The 19,032-nt window shown below is 45.8% G+C and overlaps 1 protein-coding gene across 41 annotated transcripts in view; it reads left to right on the forward strand.

Moving 5' to 3' along the window:
- Positions 1 to 19,032, forward strand: part of TCF7L2 (transcription factor 7 like 2) — a 203,583-nt gene that overhangs the window by 4,206 nt on the left and 180,345 nt on the right. For 24 of the 41 annotated variants that reach the window (XM_043597534.1, XM_043597531.1, XM_043597537.1 and 21 more), the window contains exon 4: positions 9,584 to 9,652. The exons of the other annotated variants lie outside the window; for them this stretch is intronic. In XM_043597534.1, coding sequence (XP_043453469.1) covers positions 9,584 to 9,652 — 69 coding nt within the window. The remainder of the gene's footprint in view (positions 1 to 9,583; positions 9,653 to 19,032) is intronic. 41 annotated transcript variants of the gene reach the window in all.

The following is a 19,032-nucleotide window of genomic DNA, read 5'->3' on the forward strand; positions in this document are numbered from 1 at the left end:
TAAGAATGTAAAGAATTAAGGAGTATCATTAAATCAGCTATGATGAATAATACATTATCTCAAGAATAATGCTTTAATTGCTGAAGACGCCATAAAGCTCGATAGTAATAATTTTATTTTAAAGCGACAAAGATTTCTGCATAGCATTAATTTAGTCTTTGATACAGTAATAGGAATGGCTTTTAAAAAGACAGATTCGGATACAAAAATACATTAAGGAGAGAAGTCTGGTTAAGTAGATGGGAAGTGATAGAACAACAAATACAAGAATTGTGGTAGCAGTTGTATGTTAGAGATAAAAATACTGTTAGCATATTCAAATTGGTAGGAAAAAGTAGTGCCCCATTTCTTTTTCCCTTTTGCCACGCTGAGAAATCGGGCTAGGGTGGTCAGAATTGGAGTTAGGTTTGAGATTTCTTTTTAAGACTGGAGTATGAGAGCTCTTGTTTCTTCTTTTATCCCAAAGTTGCTTTTTAACTGAGCTGCTTGCTACTAGGTTGAACAAATAAATAAGCAGCATCTTGAATTCACTTTTGAACTTGGAATCCCAGCATTTAAAAGAAACCAAGAGGGGCCTATTCATTGAGGTTTTATGTAGCCGGGCAAACAAATTCTCTTTCTGGCTTGTGAAAAATGGATGTTTTTCCTTCACTCAAACAACATAATCCTTTCTCATACAAAAGATTTAGACCTTAGAGTGTGAAGGGTTAATGGTGGTCCTTTCCTTGGTTGTCCTCCCACCCCCCACCTTCACCCCTGATTGTTTTGACAACACTTTTCAAAGTGTGACATTCCAAGCCCCTGCATAACAATGTAATATTACTGTAATTACACAGGTCATTACATTTTAAATAGAGAACAATAAAATGCTTATCGCCCTGAAAAAGAACAGGTGTTCTTTCCCTTCTTTGGTATTTATGCTAATTGTTTTTCATCTCCTTCAGAAATATTTATGGCGAACATGTTTAGATCCCAATCTCAATGCAACAGTATTAATTCTGTGCTAATCTTTATAGGTTGGAGTTTAATGTCTGCAGGATGGATTACGGGCTGAGCATTCACCCAATAAGTCATATTTTAATGATTATAAATTTAATATGCCAGCGCTTCGCAGTCTGTTGAAATTAAAACTTTCTCAACCCCCAGAAACAAGCAATTAGGCAGTTGGGGGCCTGAAGTGCTTATCTGGAAGAAGTGTTTTTGGAAACTTTGGACTGCTTAAGGGATGTAGCTTTTACTGATGCCCCCTATCTGATGGAGAAAAGATTTGGAAGCAAACAATCCCGGTTCTTGCTAGGAGTTTTCCACCCTGATTTTCATTTTACTGATACGGATTTCATTTAGAGTCCCTGCTGGAAGCTGGTCAGCTTTCTGTTTCTTAGCAAGCTGTGAAAAAGTTAACAGGAAGGTTTCCGGGGGCTGGCCGATCAAGAATGCTGTTCTGTTAGCAGCGCGGGATATGAGCGCAGATCTGCACGCCATTAAAAAAATACTTGCTTTCAAAAACTAGCATTTTACTAGTTGCACGGGGGGCTGTGCTTTCAAACCTTACAGTGGAAGTCTTTGCAGGGTTTGAATGCCTCCTCACATCCCACGAGGTACCTGGGTGCATGCAAAAAGTGCCTAGATTTTTCCTTGGTTGAGAAATCCCGGTGCAACTTCTCTTACACGTGCACAGTGGGTAAACTAGAAGGTATCTAAGAGGATTTTACATTTTGTCAGATGTTTCACAACAGGGGCCCCCGAATCACATTAAAAATGCACTGTAGAGAAAGGACAGCTGCAAATTTTTGTGTGGACGCGTGTTTCTGGACCATGACTAAAACTCCGAGGACCTTTTCCCCAGCTGTCTGGAAGTTATGTGGAAGTTGGTTTATTGGCAGTTAAGTATGAGACAACCTGGATTTAGCAGAGGCTCTCTCCTACACAGGAAGTGGATGACATTATATTGGGGGAAGGGACGAGACTGCAGCCAGGGAGTGATTTACTCCCTTTCTTGTTTTTTTAAACCATAGAGTTGCCAAATAAATAAGCACTTTCCAAGGAAGTAGGTGTAAGCTTTTTAGTCTTGGTAAGTGGAATTAGATGATATCTTTGACCGCATTTGTAACTGTTCTAAGGTGACACATTTCAGAAGTTTGGGAAGGGGGGGTGGTGAATCAGATTCTCGGGGCTTTTATTTTTGAGGGGGGGGTGCGTGACGTGGGCGTCTGAGTTTCTTCCGCGAGTGAATATTGGCAGCCGTGTGAGTCAATCTTCAACTCTGACTTATAATTGAGCACATTTGTGAAGGAAACGGTTAATTTTACAACCAAAGGCAAGCTTGCACCTCGACAGGTCTGCTGAAAGAAATGTGCCCCAGTCCTTTGCTGGCAAGCGCCACCGGGTCATAAATCCACAGGCTTTATTTACAGCCCATAACACTTATGAATGTTAAGATATTTGACGCCACGTTGGCCTTATAATATTCAAGGTCCGCAGACATTGGCAGTAGCTCAGATTTCTCTCACTAATTATAAGCAATGAGATGGGGGAAGCCCATCTCAGATGCTGCCCTCCCCCCTCCCGTGGCCCCCACCTCTACAATCTGAGCTTACTGAGACAGACCCCCTCTCCTCTGGCAGCTGACTTGTACTTTTCCTCTAGGCTATTGTTATACACATTTATAAAGAGCACTTTCAGGGATGGAAATTCAGTGGGGGCTCTGCACAAATGCCTTTTTCAAAAGCAAAGTTGCTCTACTGTTTGCATCTTTCGCCTTGTCTTCTGGTTCCTCCTTTTTCCTTTCTTTTCTTTCCTTTTTTTCCTTCTCTTTCTCTCTTTTGCCTTCCTTTCCTTTCCTTTTCTTTTCTTTCTTTTCTTTCTTTTTTTTTGGACCGTGTTGCCTATATTGTGCATATTTCCCAGAATACTTAAAGAAACCTGATACGAGAGACTGCTCTTTAATTTATATGATGTTCCACTGAGTTGGAAGGGAAAATACACACGTTGCAGAGTGCACTAGTTAATGTGAGGGTTTAAAAAAAAAAAGTTAGGTGAGTGAGGAGAGTTGATTAAAGGAATTTAATGGATGAGGGAAAAAAATTCCAGGTTTACATTGGGGATGGGAAGGCCTCTCATTTGGTAAAAGTGCACAGTTATCTGGGGAAGGAAACACAGAGAGGTAGCCAGAATAAATGTCTGATTAAGAAAGATTGGAAAAAATATAAGAAGATGGGACAAAAATTGGGGCTTGGGGGAATGGCTTGTCTGAAATTGGGGATTGGAAGTCTCTTATGAGAGGTGGGAGTACCAGGGGGAGGTGCTGTTAAAAACTATTGCTTTGCTCAGCATGGAGTGGTTTCAGTCCACTCCTCACCTAAAACGCTCTATCCAGCAACAGATATGTTTCATATCAGTTATTTGCGTGAGGGTCTAGGGGAGGGGCATTCTGTGGTCGACAGCCTGATGAGAGAGAGAAGGCCAATTATCCTGTTGATGTTAATTTTTATTTTTTAAAAAGTGGGCGGTTCTGGTGTGTTACAGAGGGACCACATGGTGAAGGGGGAGTGGGATCCTGAGGTGTGTGGGTAAGGTATGTGTGTTGAGGGGGACTGATGGCCCTGTCATTTCTGGCGGGATCCTCCCCTCCATCCAACCCAAACTTAAAGACCGCGGCTGAAAGGTTTTATTTTCTAATCAATGGAATGCAGAAACTTACTAGCCCTCAGGGACAGATATGAATCCCTTAACAGCTCATTACAACGATGGGGATGTGGGATCTATGAACGGGTTATCAGCCGTGGTGTTCTTCGTTTTCCCAGGATAGGTTTTTCTTCCTTAGGCACATCTGATTTCGGGCTGGTAATTCAGCCCGTTATATTTTATTCTTTTCTTTCTTCTTCTGTCTTCTCTCTCTCTCTCTCTCTCTCTCTCTCTCTCTCTCTCTCTTTCTGTTTCTCTCTGTCTCTTTTTTTTTTTTTTTTTTTTGGCCATGAAGTAGCCCCAAACAGTTCTGTTTATAGGGGCAGGAATGGCTATTATTAGTGGGATCAGCTCTGAAGGAGTTAAAATTGCTCGCTAAAGTTTGGCATCATGAAAATAAATTTGAGGCCTGGTAGGCATTAGCAGGGCACAGCACATTTACAGAGCTTAATTAGTACGAACTGTAATTGTTCATGGTCTGCCAGAAGAAGTAATGTTCAGGGAAAGTGGAGTTCTTCTCTTGTAGCCTTCAGTTTGAAACCGATAAATCACTTGCATATTTGTGTAGTGATTCAAATGGAGCTAGGACCTCTCCCATCCCAACATGTGGTAAATTGTAAAGTCAATGAATTGCAGATGTAGGCTACAGTGAGATTCTCCAAGAAAATGCAGAATGAATGGGAAAGAATGACGCTATAAATATTTACTGAGAAGATAACTAGGTTCCTGTGTGCTGGGCCAATTATGATGTACTAAATATATTAGCAAAATGCTTAAAAAAAATCGAGAGGATTTGTGTGGGTCTTTGGGTGGGTTGGTTTGTTTTGGAAAGTGGAATAAAAGGCACTATGTTACTGTCCTGTCAGTTTTATTAAGCCGGAATCACAATGGCATACCCAGGGAAGGACACAGGAAACCCACATTAATGCAAATTAATTCGTTATGAGTTGCAGAGCTGTGACTGCTAAGTGGAGTAATGATAGGGCATCATTTTAAGAGTGTTAATGTAGCAACTTTTAATGAAAAATGCTGTGTTAGGAGCATGTCTCAGCCCTTTAGCCCACGTGTTTTTCTATGCTAGAAATGTGTTTTGTACAAGAGCAGGAAATTTGATTCACTTCATTCCCCCCCCCCCACAGTTTAAGAACTTTAATTATGTTTTGATGTTTAAAGAAAATCATCTCGTTTTTCTTCAGAAATCAACCCAGAAATCCCTATCACCGTAACCAAGTTCAACTTTGCTTTTTTTTGCTCCAGATTTGTGGCACCGAGTGGAAAAACAATGAATGTAACCCCACCCCCCCCAAGCCCCCATAGACCTACAGCTATAACTTTCTTGAAGTGATTTTTTTTTTTCTTCCCTTTTCTTTCATGGAGGATTTTGGTCTCAGGCAATGTTGCAAGTCTTCTTTCCCCAAATGTGAGTAGGTGGATGTGTATGGAAGCTGTAAAAGTTAATGATCATTCTCTGACTCATAGCTGATGGTTTCAGGTTGAGGAAAAGAAAAGAAAAATTAATGAGGGTAAATAGACATTGGATGGAACATCGAGACAGTAGGAGAGATTGTTCTGGTGTCTGAAGGCATGCGTTTTGCTGCGGCAGAATTTCTGAAGCAGAATGCCAGGAAGTGAAAAGGGGATGCCTTTGTTAAGTTGTTGTTTTTAGGATGGTACAAATGTTCGGTGTCTAGGTCCGGCGAGGGATGTTTAAACCGGCACACCTACCAGTCAGTGCTGCTTTTGCCTTCCCTATGGAAGGTAGAGGTCCCCTTGGCACTTTTTAAAAGGGCAGGCAGGGTAGCCCAGAGTCCTGATCAGGATTGTATTTCCCATTAAATGTAAGAGGTTCGCAGCACAGGGCTGCTGTCTCTGTCCCTAACGGTGCCTGATGACCGAAGAAAATGCCTTAGACCTACTAACGACAAAAATATTCTCTCTCTCTTTTTTTTTTTTTTTTTTTTTGTAATGTTTATTTCTTTTTGAGAGAGACAGACAGAACATGAGCAGGGGAGGGGCCGAGAGAGAGGGAGACACAGAATCTGAAGCAGGCTCCAGGCTCTGAGCTGTCAGCACAGAGCCCTATGCGGGGCTTGAACTCACGAACCGAACCGTGAGATCATGACCTGAGCTGAAGTCGGACGCTTAACCCACTGAGCCAACCAGGCGCCCCAAAAATATCTGTCTTTTAAGTTAATGACATGGAAATTAAACTTCAAGTGGCTCATGGTAGTGGCTGTAGGGTAGAAGGTGGACCCCAGGTCCCCAAAACCAAAACTTTTTAGGGAATGAATCTGGATTGGATTATTGTGTTTGTTTTAATAAAAGAGAAAACCAGGTGACAATAAAACGAATGCTCCACCTCTTACCAATTTAGTGGAATGAATAGGTATAAAAAATTAATCTTCTGAACACTGGAAGTTCACTTAGTGTGGGAGAAACCAACACAGGGTCCCCTTTGAGGAGGAGATGTCTGTGGATGAAAATGTGGTTTTCCTTTTTCTCTCGTCTCTGGGTGTCTCTGATGTCTTATATCTGAGACAGCAAATTGAGGGCCAGTGGTAGTGATTAGAAATAAACCAAGAGCCATCACGATATGATCATCATAAGGGAAGCAGTTAATTGTAAATTGTTGGTTTTTTAATTGCTGGGGAATTGTGCAATCCTGTGCCGGGCACAGCCGCCTCTTTATGGTTCTTCCTCTGGACAAGTGAGGGCCAGATCATCTGGGGGTGTTAGCATGGGTGGGTGGGCTTGGCCATTGTAAACAAGCACACAGGAAGGGAAGGTTTATTTTGTTGAGGGTTTCATGGGAAGGAATTGAAGGAAAGGTCCCCTGGAGTTCTCATCTGGTAAAGCCCCAGGATGCCCCAGGGAGGCACCATGTTGAGGACGCACTGCATGCCCAAGGTATAAGCTGCACCTGCTGGCGGAGGAAGTGACGCTGCGGAGTGCTTGCTGCAGGTGACCAAGAGCAGGGCAGCCCCAGGAGTAGAGGTTCCTAAACTCAGATGGGCCTTAGATGGCTGATCCTTAGATGGATCTCTGAACCTCCCCTCATCGATTCGAAAAAGAAAAGGCCACCCTCTCTTGTTCTTTCCTTTCTTAATAGATTTTTTACAGAGAGAGAAGTAAATTCTTGTTCCAGTCTAGAAAGCCAAGTTTTTACTGGGTCCTTGTATTTTGTCTTTGTCTTAAAAAGCTGGACTATGAGGAACAAGGCATCTTTGTATTTTACAGGGAAGCAAAAAGCAGTTTAAAGTGTTATGTTTAAGAAAACAGCATTTGGTAGAAGAGGGGGTGGAAACCCAAAGGAGCAACAAGAAAATTGTAAGTCTGTGTCACTGTAGCTGGCGGAAGTTTAGCTCCATATCTCTCCAACGCAGTGGTTACTGGCTGGGAGTAAAGATCTGATTGGAGCTTGTGCTGTGTGTATTTATGAGCTGGTCCGGGTTATTCGGTTTGTCTGGACACCTGAGGAGGGAAGTTACATTGTTTGGGGGTGTTAAAATGGTGTGTGTGTGTGTGTGTGTGTGTGTGTGTGTGTGTGTGAAATTAACTTTGTCCAACTACATTCTTAAGGACCTTGCAGTTGCATTTTTCCTGTTTTAATTGCAGCGTTCTCTCTGGGATTGTGTTGTTTGGGTGGTGATTGGACGCAAGGATTAAGAATGGAACCGGACAAGTGAAAATTGAATTTGGATTAGCCACAGTTTCATTAATTTATTCACAAGCCTGTGATTATATGAAATTTGATTTCCACGACATATAGTTATCAGGTGTCCATTCAATTTTAATTGACAATCTGAGATTCCTGTGGTTACCCTGAGTACAGATTGCCTAGGGCTCCACAGGGTTTGTGGGAAGAAAAGCTTGGACAAGTTTCCATTAAGCTCTGAATCAGGCAGTTGGAAAAGAGGAAAATAAAACCCTGCTGAAAAGGGGGATGAGTTGTTACTGTTGCCTCTCGACTTAGAAGCGGAACCCCCTACCCCCCACCCCTCAGACAAGAGCTGCTCTCCAGCCAAGCATTCCAACCTGGCAGAGAAAGCTGGCCCTAGCACAAAAGTTGTTTGAAAGTGATGCGGAATTGTCACAGAAATTAGTGCAAATTTCTGTTTACTGGCTGGCAGTTTTCATAGGAAGGGCGGGGGCGTGGGGCTCAAAGGGTGCAAATTCATCTTTCTTTTTCTGCAATTCACTTAGGTGAACTGCTTCAGAGTGTGTGTGTGTGTGTGTGTGTGTGTGTGTGTGTGTGTGTGTGTTGGGGTGGGCTGTGTGGGGATGGGCTGACGGTCAGTTGCTCAGTGTTCGTCTCTAGTTGTTTTAGGGAGTGTGGTGCATCGTTCTGCTTTGACAGGTAAAGGACTACATATATATTCATTCCTGGCTTCATCTTTATTGTGGCCTCTTTTCACCTTGATTAGTATTATGTTTTGGGGCAAGCAGTCTCCTAATATTTATAGGCGGTGTTTTTGATTGTTTCTTTGGAGCAGTTACAATGATCTCAGAGGAGCCCATTGGATGCTAAAATGGGGACTTCCAGCCTTATCTCATGAGCAGTATAAATTCAGACTATGTTAAAAATTTGATCGCTTCTGTGTTGTGTTGGTTCAAAAGTTCTTATGTGAATTTCATTTTTCTTCTTCTTTCCTTTCTGTCTTTTTTTTTCTCTTCCCCCCCCCCCCCCCCCCGCAAAACCTGGGCGGACTGATTTTGAACAGTCCTGAACTGTGTGAACAAAATCATTGGATCTAAAACTCACTGGCAAGCTAGGTTACACTTTGTTCTAGTACTATGGAAGTGTTCTGGTAGCAGTAACAGCCGTGGTTTGGAAGTGCGAGCCCCTGCTGCCTTTTGCTGTGAGGTGAATGAGCAGCGATTCCCCAGGACCGACTAATTCCTCCTCATTTGTTCATATGTTGCAAATTAAAATGCGTTTCCAGATACTGTTGAGATCCTTTAGTGACTATTGTATTGTTTATAAAATGAATCAGATAGTGTTTGTTTTCCTGCTCGGGAGGATCCCACTACTAACAAGCGTTATTTGGGGAAAGGAGAGTTTGGTGAGGCATCTCCATATTCCTTTTTGTTTGGGGACACCCACTTCTTTGATGGGGGCTCTGTAGGGCTTCAGAGGGGAAGGCCCGAGAGAGAGACTTCGTCGTCCCGCCCCCCACCCGGTTGTGGAGAATCTGAGGGAGCCAGGGACGAGCATTCACCCAGGGGCCAGTGAGCAGGCCGTCCTTAGAAAACTTGGTGGCTCTTTGGCAATGGTTGGCTCCCTCTATGGGGAAGTGTGGATTCCTAGAGTGCAGGCTATAGGGACGTTCTGGGACGGATCGCTTAGTCATTGCAGAAGAATGCATAAGGCATCGGTGGCCCCTGAATTCTGCCTGACACATTTGTTTTCCCCAAAATAGAATTGTGTTTAGGAGCAAGAACCCAGTTGTCAGAACAGTGGGGGTCTTGTACCTGTTGCAGTCTTGTGGCTTCTCAGAACCCTTTCTCACTGCCTGTCCTCACACCTACGTGTCGCAATTCTCGTGGCTTTTTGCAGCACACAGTTAATTCTTCTGCAGCGTCCTGCTCAGCACACTGGCTTCCTTTATGTTTTAATGGGCGTCCGTCTTTCCTTTTCATGTCAATGATTCTCACTCTTGGCCCCCTCCCCCCTCCCTTTTCGCTTATTGAATAGACGCTTTTTTTTTTTTTTAAACTTTACCTTAGATTATGATGATTATCCTATCCATAGCAACAAATAAAAATACACAGGTCTTGATTGAATGCCAAGGCTGCAGTTCAATCTAGGAAGGTTTGTCTGCTATTCATAAACTGCTTAAGATGTTTTCTTGTAGTTTGTGACATAAGCAGAACGCTTTGATTTGGTTTCTTTCTACAGCTCCATTTTCAGTCCGGGAGCACACATTACTCTGCGTACAAAACGATTGAACACCAGATTGCAATTCAGGTAGGAAAATGCAAGAGATCCTGAAGCTTGAATTGTCAATAAGTAGGTCTCTTGTGTCTTTTTTTCTCTGCCCCTTCCCCCGATCTAGATGGTGATGATGATGATGATGATGATGATGATGATGGTGATAGTGGTGATGATGATGATGATGGGGATGATGGTTGGTGATGATGATGATGGTGGTGGTGGTGACGATGGTGAAGGTGGTGATGGTGCTGGTGGTAGGTGATTGACTTGGGGAGGTGGGAAGCAAAGAAACAAGAGCAGAAAAGCTGCCAAAACGATGTAAAGAATATGGAAAGAAAGAGGAGCCTGTGTTTTGTGTTTAGTTTCTTGATCAGGCGTGATGGGCACACAAGACCCCAGCTTGGCTATTGTTTTTGGCTTAGGGAAGAATCTTCATTTGAGAGCAAAACGAGGTGGCCGACCTGGAAGAATGGTGGGGGGAGGGGAGGGGGAGGGGGCTACTGACAGCCGGAGGGTTGTTTCCGGTGCATCCAGATCACGCTAAGGGGTGCTAAGAATATCACTTTCGACCCGATTGTCCTGAAATGTTGATTTCTCTTGGACCTGTTGATGTATGTCCTGAAAAGTGCTGGGAGGGAGAGGTGACAGAGCCCAGCTTCTGATGAGTGTCCGGTTTCCTGCTCATGTAGTGCTTCCATTCTCTTAAATCCAAAGGCTAAACAGATCACAGACTAATATAGACTCGGAGCTGAACGGGTGCCAGCAGAATGCAGTAGTGGAGGGAGAGCAGACTAATACGATTTTCGTCTGTCTGCCTTGCCTGGCTCTGCCAGGATGGATGTTACTCACGGTGTAACTAATGGTGCCGAAACTTCGGGAGTGTTCCGGTTTAACCCTCTGGAGAGAGGCTTTTGAAGCCTGTTGTGGTGATGGTGAAGTCTGGTTCTGGGTCTCCTCTTCCCGGAAGTGGATGTCGGTTGGTGAAATAATTTATGTTGTTCCGTTGCAGATAACTTGTGTGTCCGTCTGTGGTCTCACCAAACTACAGCCATAGTCCATTTTTGTAGCTCTCCCGTTTCAAATCTGCAGCTTCCTGGATAAGGCTTTCAGACAGCCATGGGCCCCAGCGACACTGTGGATTCTTCCACCCGTGAAAAAAGTACGGTTCTGCAGACATTTTTATTTGATGGATTCCCTCACGTTTTTGTGCTTGTTTCAGGGCGACAGGAGCGTATTGGGAAAATATTTTGTTTGCTCCTGCCGTGTGCTGCTGATCTGATCCCTCTGTGTATTTTAGGGGAAGGTGGTTTTACCGCCCTCCATCCCCACGTATTTTCCAGACTGACGTCTCTAGCTAGATGCTGCACTTGTTGTTGCTGGCACACTTCCTGCTGGGCCTTCTGCTTCTTGATGTTGGCACATCGAGTCTTGCCCCCTGAAACTGGTTTAGTCTCAGGGCTAGGAGAGGGAACAGGCCCAAACCCTAGGTCTTGATGAATGGGTAGAGGAACAGACAAATGTCCTGAGGCCTACTACATCTGGTGGAGTGCTGGAGACTCCTGTTGCCCGGGGTGTGGGAATCGGTGAGGTTGAATAGCATAGTGATCCCTATCTCGGTGTGGAAAGGCTGGCTGGGGCCATGTCACTGGGAGACCGGCCGAGACCAGACCAGCTGTTGTGTCTTTACACCCGTTGCTGAAGCGTCCCTTGTGAGACCGAGCAGTTTGACTTTCTCCAAACCACCTGGCACGGTGCAGGCCATGTGAAGCTCTTTCTCAGGAGGAAGATGGAGTAAATTACAGACCTCATTGTTCGGGGGACTGAAACCATTACCATTCCTCCATGAACAGGTAGTATTGTTCTCCCCTGCTTCTGTTTGCTAAGGCTGGATGCCCATGTGGGCAAACAGAGAGACATTTTATTAGAGACCCAGCACCGGCATGCTTTCAGGGTTCATTCTCCCCCAACCTCTGCTAGACCAGGACGAGGCCAAGCCAAATGGCATCTAGCTGTAATTTTAGTTTGAGACGAGGACGGTAGTGCTTTGGGGGGCAGTACAGCTGACATTTTCCCTTCGCGGTGTTCTCCAGCACAAGGCTTAAGTGGGGTGTGATTGTTGGGGCAGAATTTTCCTTCCCTGGAAACGTAAAACTGCTTCGCCTTAATAAATCCTGCTTTTCGATATGAGCTGAGCTTGTTGCTTTCCTGAGCTGGTTCCCAAAATAACCTCAAGTAGGGGGACACCTTGCAACCCATGAGATCCATACCCCTTGCCCTTCCCAGCCCTCCTGTAATCTCAGGACTAGGCCAAGTTCACCGTCGACATGAATGGCCTCCAGCTGATTCCTATAGCCGCCTCGTGTTCTTTTGAAAAAGTTTGGGCGCGGTATCAGTTGCCGTGTTGGGATCTTCCCCGCTTTTGACAACCTCCCGACCCCTCTCGGTGTTGAAAAGACCAGCATCACACAAATGGCCGGATTCTCCCTATGTGGTTAACGCCGATATAACTGGAATGACACTTAACAGACCTTTTAAAAGCAAGATGTAGTTATTTAGCTCTGCTGACTTTTAAAAAGTTTCATTGAGGGGCGCCTGGGTGGTGCAGTCGGTTAAGCGTCCGACTTCAGCCAGGTCACGATCTCGCGGTCTGTGAGTTCGAGCCCCGCGTCGGGCTCTGAGCTGATGGCTCAGAGCCTGGAACCAGCTTCCGATTCTGTGTCTCCCTCTCTCTCTGCCCCTCCCCCGTTCATGCTCTGTCTCTCTCTGTCCCAAAAATAAATAAATGTTGAAAAAAAAAAAATTAAAAAAAAAAAGTTTCATTGAAGTATGAGGTAAATATGTCTTTAGTGGAGAGGTGGGCCAACTTTTACACATGTGAACACCCACGAAACCATCACCCTGACCAATACGTAGAATGGACTTGGAACGCTTTTTCTGTAAAGGGCTAAATAGTAAACATTTTACTCTTCGCAGGCCCTATAATCTCTGTGGCAGCTACTCAACTCTGCCACCGTGATGCAAAAGGAGCTAAAAATAATACCTAAAAGAATAGATGTGGCCTTGTCCCAATAAAACTTTATTTATAAGAGTTGACAGTGGCTGGATTTGGCCCACAGACTGTGGTTTGCTGGCCCCTGAGAGAATATTACCAACCCCCCAGATGTCTTGCGTATGCCCTTCACCTCCCAGTCATCTGGCTTCCAACCCTCCACCCTGAAAACCCTAGCCCCACCCCTCCACCCTCCCCACCCTGCCCCTGCCAATTCTCACATGGAATAATTTTATCTATCGCCATGGATTAGTTTTGCCTGTTATTAAAAAAAATTTTTTTTAATGTTTATTTCTGAGACAGAGAGAGACAGAGCGTGAGTGGGGAGGGGCAGAGAGAGAGGGAGACACAAAATCCAAAGCAGGCTCCAGGCTCTGAGCTGTCAGCACAGAGCCCGACGCAGGGCTCGAACTCACAGACCGCGAGATCATGACCTGAGCTGAAGTCGGATGCTCAACCGACTGAGCCACCCAGGCACCCCGAGTTTTGCCTGGTTTTTAGCTTCATGGGGATGGGATTGTACAGAATGGATTGTCTCCTGTCTGACCCCACTCAGCATTATATCTGACTTTTATTCCTGTTATTGTATGTGGCACTAGTTTGCTCTTTTTTATTGCCATCAGTATTCTCCGTAGGACTATGACACATTGTGCACATCCTTTCTATGTTCCTGGAGTTTTGGATTGCCTCGCATTTTCTGCTACTGTGAATAAGGTCCTAGTAACATTCTCACCCACATCTTTTGGAGGAATATGTGTGTCCGTTTCTGTTCTTCATATCCAAGAGTGGCCTTGGAGAGACACAGGGTAATGCGTGTGTTTAGCTTCGCATTGATCTTTTGAGAGAGATGTGAACACTGGATTTCAAGTGTCGTCCCTGAAGTGCGCTGGCTCAGTGGTTGTATGTGTGTGAGTGATACACAGGGGAGCAGTAAAATGAGCTAGGTGTGCTCAGAGGCCGGTTTGGCTTTTGGCCCCAGTTCCTAGGAACTCCTCCCACCGTCTCCCTTAACCTGGGAAGATCTTGCAGGCTGAATGCAGAGGTGGACCCGCACACTGCCGGTGCCTTCCAGAGAGCCGCCCTGCAGGTGACTGTGGATGAATGTGTAGGCATCCCTGTTGCCTCCCTGAAGACAGCTCTTCCTGGACTCCCCCACTCGTCATTATTCCAGCCCCAAGAGCAGTGTTGTAATCAAGGTCAAGACCCACAGAAGAGATTTCCCTTGGTTTTCAGAAGGGCTATTTCAGAACCAATTAAGCCTTTGTTTTAAGAGTATTTTGGCCAAAGGTTGATGTTTTCACACCAAGTCAGATGTGATTTAGGAAAAAATAACTCCACACACAGCAAAAACAAACTGTGTAGACCTTTCTTGGTTGTTTTTCTTTTAAGATGTGAAGTGGTGTGTGTGTGTGTGTGTGTGTGTGTGTGTGTGTGTATGCACACGCTTGTGTGTGTGCGCAAAGACAACCAGGAGAGGCTCCAGAAGAAATGGACCATTTTATTTGTTTACACAGCTGAGCGGTGGAGACTTTCAAGTGTTGTTACTTTGCCTTCTGTCCTCACGCTTGCACGTTCCCATCTGAGCTTTACCAAAGCATGTTCCTTCTTTTTGGTCTTTGAACTCATCTGCCGTGACTCAGTAAGGCCCCGAGGACCCTCCCCCAGGGCCTGTGTGCTTTCTGAGGTCAAGGAGGGAAGGGTAGAAACTGGAGAGTGTCCTGGTGCCGTATTGACCCCTTATTCCTGGATGGGAACTTGGTGTTTAGTCTCAGCCGTGTCTTAAATTTTTTTTTTTTTCAACATTTTTATTTTTATTTTTGGGACAGAGAGAGACAGAGCATGAACGGGGGAGGGGCAGAGAGAGAGGGAGACACAGAATCGGAAACAGGCTCCAGGCTCTGAGCCATCAGCCCAGAGCCCGACACGGGGCTCGAACTCACGGACCTCGAGATCGTGACCTGGCTGAAGTCGGACGCTTAACCGACTGCGCCACCCAGGCGCCCCTCAGCCGTGTCTTAAAATGATGCTGTGAGTCGCGGTCCATCTCTTTGCCCAGGTAGACCCTTGGCCTCCGTGGTAAGAATGGCCAGAGGTTGGTACCAGTGGATTTGGCTGGGATGTTGGCAAGGGCCAACCCAAGTCCTGTATCTGACGGTGGTCTCTTGTGTTCTGGGCCACCCCTCCTCGTGCCGCAGGTTCTGTGGCCCTTTCAGTTCTCATGAGGATTTGCTTTCTTGCTTCAGGAGCAGATCTGGGCTAACTTCCGTTCTTGGTGTAGTCACTTCCTCAATTTTCCCTCAGTCCCACCACCCACACCTGGCTGGGAGATTTCATGTCCCCTTTCCACAAAGGATGCAGTGTGTGCGTGTGTTTGCATGTGGATGGGGCCATGACAGAGACTCGTGTCGTTTCACCAGACTCGTTTGCCAGTCAGCTCCTTCGGAAGGTTCATTCACTTGCTGCCGTGCTGAGTTTCTGCCTGACTGGCTGATTGAAGTCCATACCTCAGACTGTTCCTTCATTCGTTCAAAAGTATTTATTGCATATCTTGCGTGTGCCAGGCCCTTGCAGACTTCATCCGCGGACAGAATGGACAAAACCAGCTTGTTCTCATGGAGCTTAAATTCTAGCGCTGTCTCATGTCCTGATTTGTAAGCACCCCATTTCCCTTGGTCCGATGGAGCAGGTTTTAGATACGACCTGGGAGTTGCATTTTTAAGCAGGGCTCTGAGTTTCAGCCTACTGAAGTTTGAGCAGTGCTGCCCCAGAGTCTTTTGAAGTCAATCAGTTGATCGCTTATTGGCTGCTCAGTGCCCACTTGAGTACTTGAGGGCTGGCCAAGTACTCAGTTGGGATAACTTTGTCTGATTTTGAGTGAGAAGCTAGAGTTTGCCTGTGGGTTCCGCTGAGCTTTTGAGGCCTTTCCTTCTCCATGGTTCTATGAAGAGAGCCAGATACTTTTGCAAGCCTCAAGAAGGGGCGTTTCTTTGTTTATGAAAGAGTAGCTTGGACGGTAAAGTGCTTGGTCTTCGGGGTCAAAGGCAGTAACCACAGCAGATAATAATAGCAGCTTATGCTTATTGAATTCTCCCGAAGCATTGGGTCTGGTGTTAAGTGCTGTGTATGAATTATTTATTGATTCTTCATAACAACACAGAAGGGAACCCGAAAGATGTAGTTACTCGTATTATCATCATTATATCTCCATTTTGTAAATGAGGAAACGGAGACTCGGCTACCAGAGATATTTTGCCCATGATCAAGGAATTAGGATTCCAACCCCGGCAGTCAGACTGGAGAGAGATGGTACTACACAGCATTATGCTAACTACTGTCTGCATAAAATAATGCTCAAGGGTCCAGGGGTTTCCTCACTCAGTGCCCACCAACCAGCTCTCCGGGCTGTATACAAAGGGATCAACCGGGAACTGCTCAAAAGTATGGAATCCTGGGTTCTACTCCTTAAAGATCCCATTCATTAGGACCAGGTCAGCGTCTCACAGACGCGAGCAGGCATCACCCGGGGGGTTCGTCAGATGCAGACTGTGGCCCTACCCCCCGAGGGTTAGGTTCTGTGGGTCTGGGGTGGGCCCAGGCATTGCAGCTTTAATGGGTTTTTGGGTAATCTTGATGCCTCCTCTCTGGCAATGACACATTGAGAACTGCTGGACGAGGGCAGTGGTTCCCATCTCTGGCTGTGCGGTGTAAACGGTGCTCAGGCCCCAGGCTCCACTGCAGCGCACCTGAATTGGCATCTTTAGGGGGTGGGGTATGGGCATCCCTGCTTCAAAAAAGCTTCCCAGGTGATTTTTATCATTGATTGATTGGTTGATTGATTTATTTAAGTTCATTTATCTGAGAGAGAGAGAGAGGATGAGAGGGCACTGGCAGGGGAGGGGCAGAGAGAGAGGGAGAGGATCCCACGAAGGCTCCAGGGTCTGAGCTGTCAGCACAGAGCCCCGTGCGGGTCTTGAACCCTGAGATCATGACCTGAGCCGAAATCAAGAGTCGGGCACTTGACCAACCGACCGAGCCACCCAGGCACCCCTCCCAGGTGATTTTAATGTGCACACAGGGTTGACGAGCTCTGGTCTAGGGATCCTGGAATCTGTACCCCTTACCTACTTTTTGGGTGAAACGTGCATATAGTCTTGTTACAGAAAAACTGTCATCAGGGCTTCTGTTTGCTCGCTTATTTTGTTTAGCTTGACTCTGTTTCTTTGGAGGACAGGAGGCCAGTTACACTCAGAGTTCTAAAGGATGCCTGTTCAATGGGAGAGGACTCTGTTTGGAGAATGTTCCATTAACAGGCAGTCAGTGATGGTCATTGTCCCCGGAGTTAGGAACAGTGAGAGGAGGTGGGAGTCTGCTGTAGCAACAGGAGAACCCTGAGGCTGTCTAGCTCTGTTCAGGCTTCCAGGTCAGACAGACGCACATTTGGATGCAGGGAGGGCCTGACATTCTGCATTTCTAACACACTCCTCGGGTTTCCTGATGCTGCCAGGCCCCAAGCCCCTCTTGTCGGGTGGCACAAAAGTAGAGCCTCTGTCTCTGTCTCTCTCTCTTTTTGAAAGATTTTTATTTTTATTTTTTTTACCTGAGAGAGAGAGAGAGAGAGAGAGAGAGAGAGAGAGCGAGTGCTGGCACGCGTTGGGGACAGGGGCAGAGGGAGAGAGAGAGAGAGAATCTCAAACACAGAGAATCTCAGCACGGAGCCCAACGCAGGGCTCGATCCCATGACCCGAGGATCATGACCTGAGCCGAAATCAAGAGTCAGGCGCTCAACCAACTGAGCCACCCAGGCGCCCTTTAAAGATTTTATTTTTAAGTAATCTCTACACCCAACGTGGGGCTCGCACTTACAACCCTGATATCAAGAGTTGCTTGCTCTTCTGACAGAGCCAGCCAGCCTCCCTGCAGTCTGTTTTGAAAGGCAAGGAAACTGAGGTGCAGAGAAGTGATTGGTTCCCATAATTTGGTTGAAACAGGGCCAAGTTGGGAGTCCAGGGGCCCAGCTTGGCTCTATCTTTCAAAAAGTTACTATCTTGTTTAAACCAACAGCAACTGTATTCAGTTGACTGGGTAAAAGAAAACAATCTTGTTTTAAGGCTTTTACTTATATCTTTTTTAAAACTGCTATCTGTTCTAATTGTATCCGTGTGTTTGTAGGAGTTGAGATCTTTGTATGTGTTCATTCTCCACCACATTAGGCACTTGGGGCCCAGTCTGCATGCTTTGTAAGCGGGCTGGTAAGGATGCAGAGAGGTGGCCTGGTGGTCCTTGGCTTCGGACGACCAGGAAGGATGGACACAGCTGTTCCATCAGCCACATGTGTGCCTTTTAGGGGCCATAGCAGGTGGTGTAGACGTCTGATCTGTGGCAGTCAGCAGGTAGTGTAGACGTCTGATACGTGGCAGTCAGCTGGTCGTATGTTCTTAGTAACTCTGTTTTAGAGGTTGCACTTTATAATTCTTACTTTTTACAAAGTCCCTGAGAATCATGGGGCTGTTTAGCTAAACACAGAAATTTCCAAGTGGGTTGTGGCTGACATACGCAGGCTTATCAAGCTTCGCACTTAATTTGTCTCTGGAATTTGGTTTGGTGCCATTGTATCAAGTCCTGATGGAACAGATAAGTGGTTGCAGATTTTTTTTTTTTTAACGGTTTACCTTGAAATCTCAGCACAGTCTTCACTTAAACAGATATGGCAGCAGACCGTTATTCCTGGAGGTTCCACCAAAATCCCTGAGTGCCTGGCAGTGTGTTTAACATGTGATGAGTAATACACTGAAATTTAAAAATATGAAGCTTAAATGCAGGCATATGTATGTTTCTGTGTCTCTAACATGTTCTACAAAGAAACATTAGAATCAAACATACTCTGAAGTATTTTCACAGAACTTCAGTTTTTTAAGGGGTGCATCTGGAAAAACACTTGGTTATACGAGATTCACCATCCGTTAGGCATGGCCTGGGAATGGGTGTGTCTTTGGCGGGGAGAGGGGGTGAATGAGATGGGGTGGCTTAGTGTGGCATCTCTCAGCTGCACCACCATTGACTACTTGGGCTGGAAAATATTTGTCTCACCGGGGACTGTCCTGTGCGTCGCACGGTGTGTGTTTAGCATCATCCCTGACCTCTAATGTCTTCAAGCCACTAGCACCTAACAAACATGTCTCTAGACCTTGCCACATGTCCCCTGGGGGTCCAGATTCCCCCCTCCCCACCCTGCTGGGAACCCTCGAGGTTTTAGTAGCAGTACCTCTGCATTTGAAAGGGACTAGGTACCAGAGGAGGTGGGCAGGTTCAGCTCCTGCTTCTGGAGTCCCACAACCTGGGTTTGGGGGGCGGTCGGCCAAGCCTC

Source organism: Prionailurus bengalensis, chromosome D2 (assembly GCF_016509475.1).
Source record: "Prionailurus bengalensis isolate Pbe53 chromosome D2, Fcat_Pben_1.1_paternal_pri, whole genome shotgun sequence".
Lineage (NCBI taxonomy): Eukaryota > Metazoa > Chordata > Mammalia > Carnivora > Felidae > Prionailurus > Prionailurus bengalensis.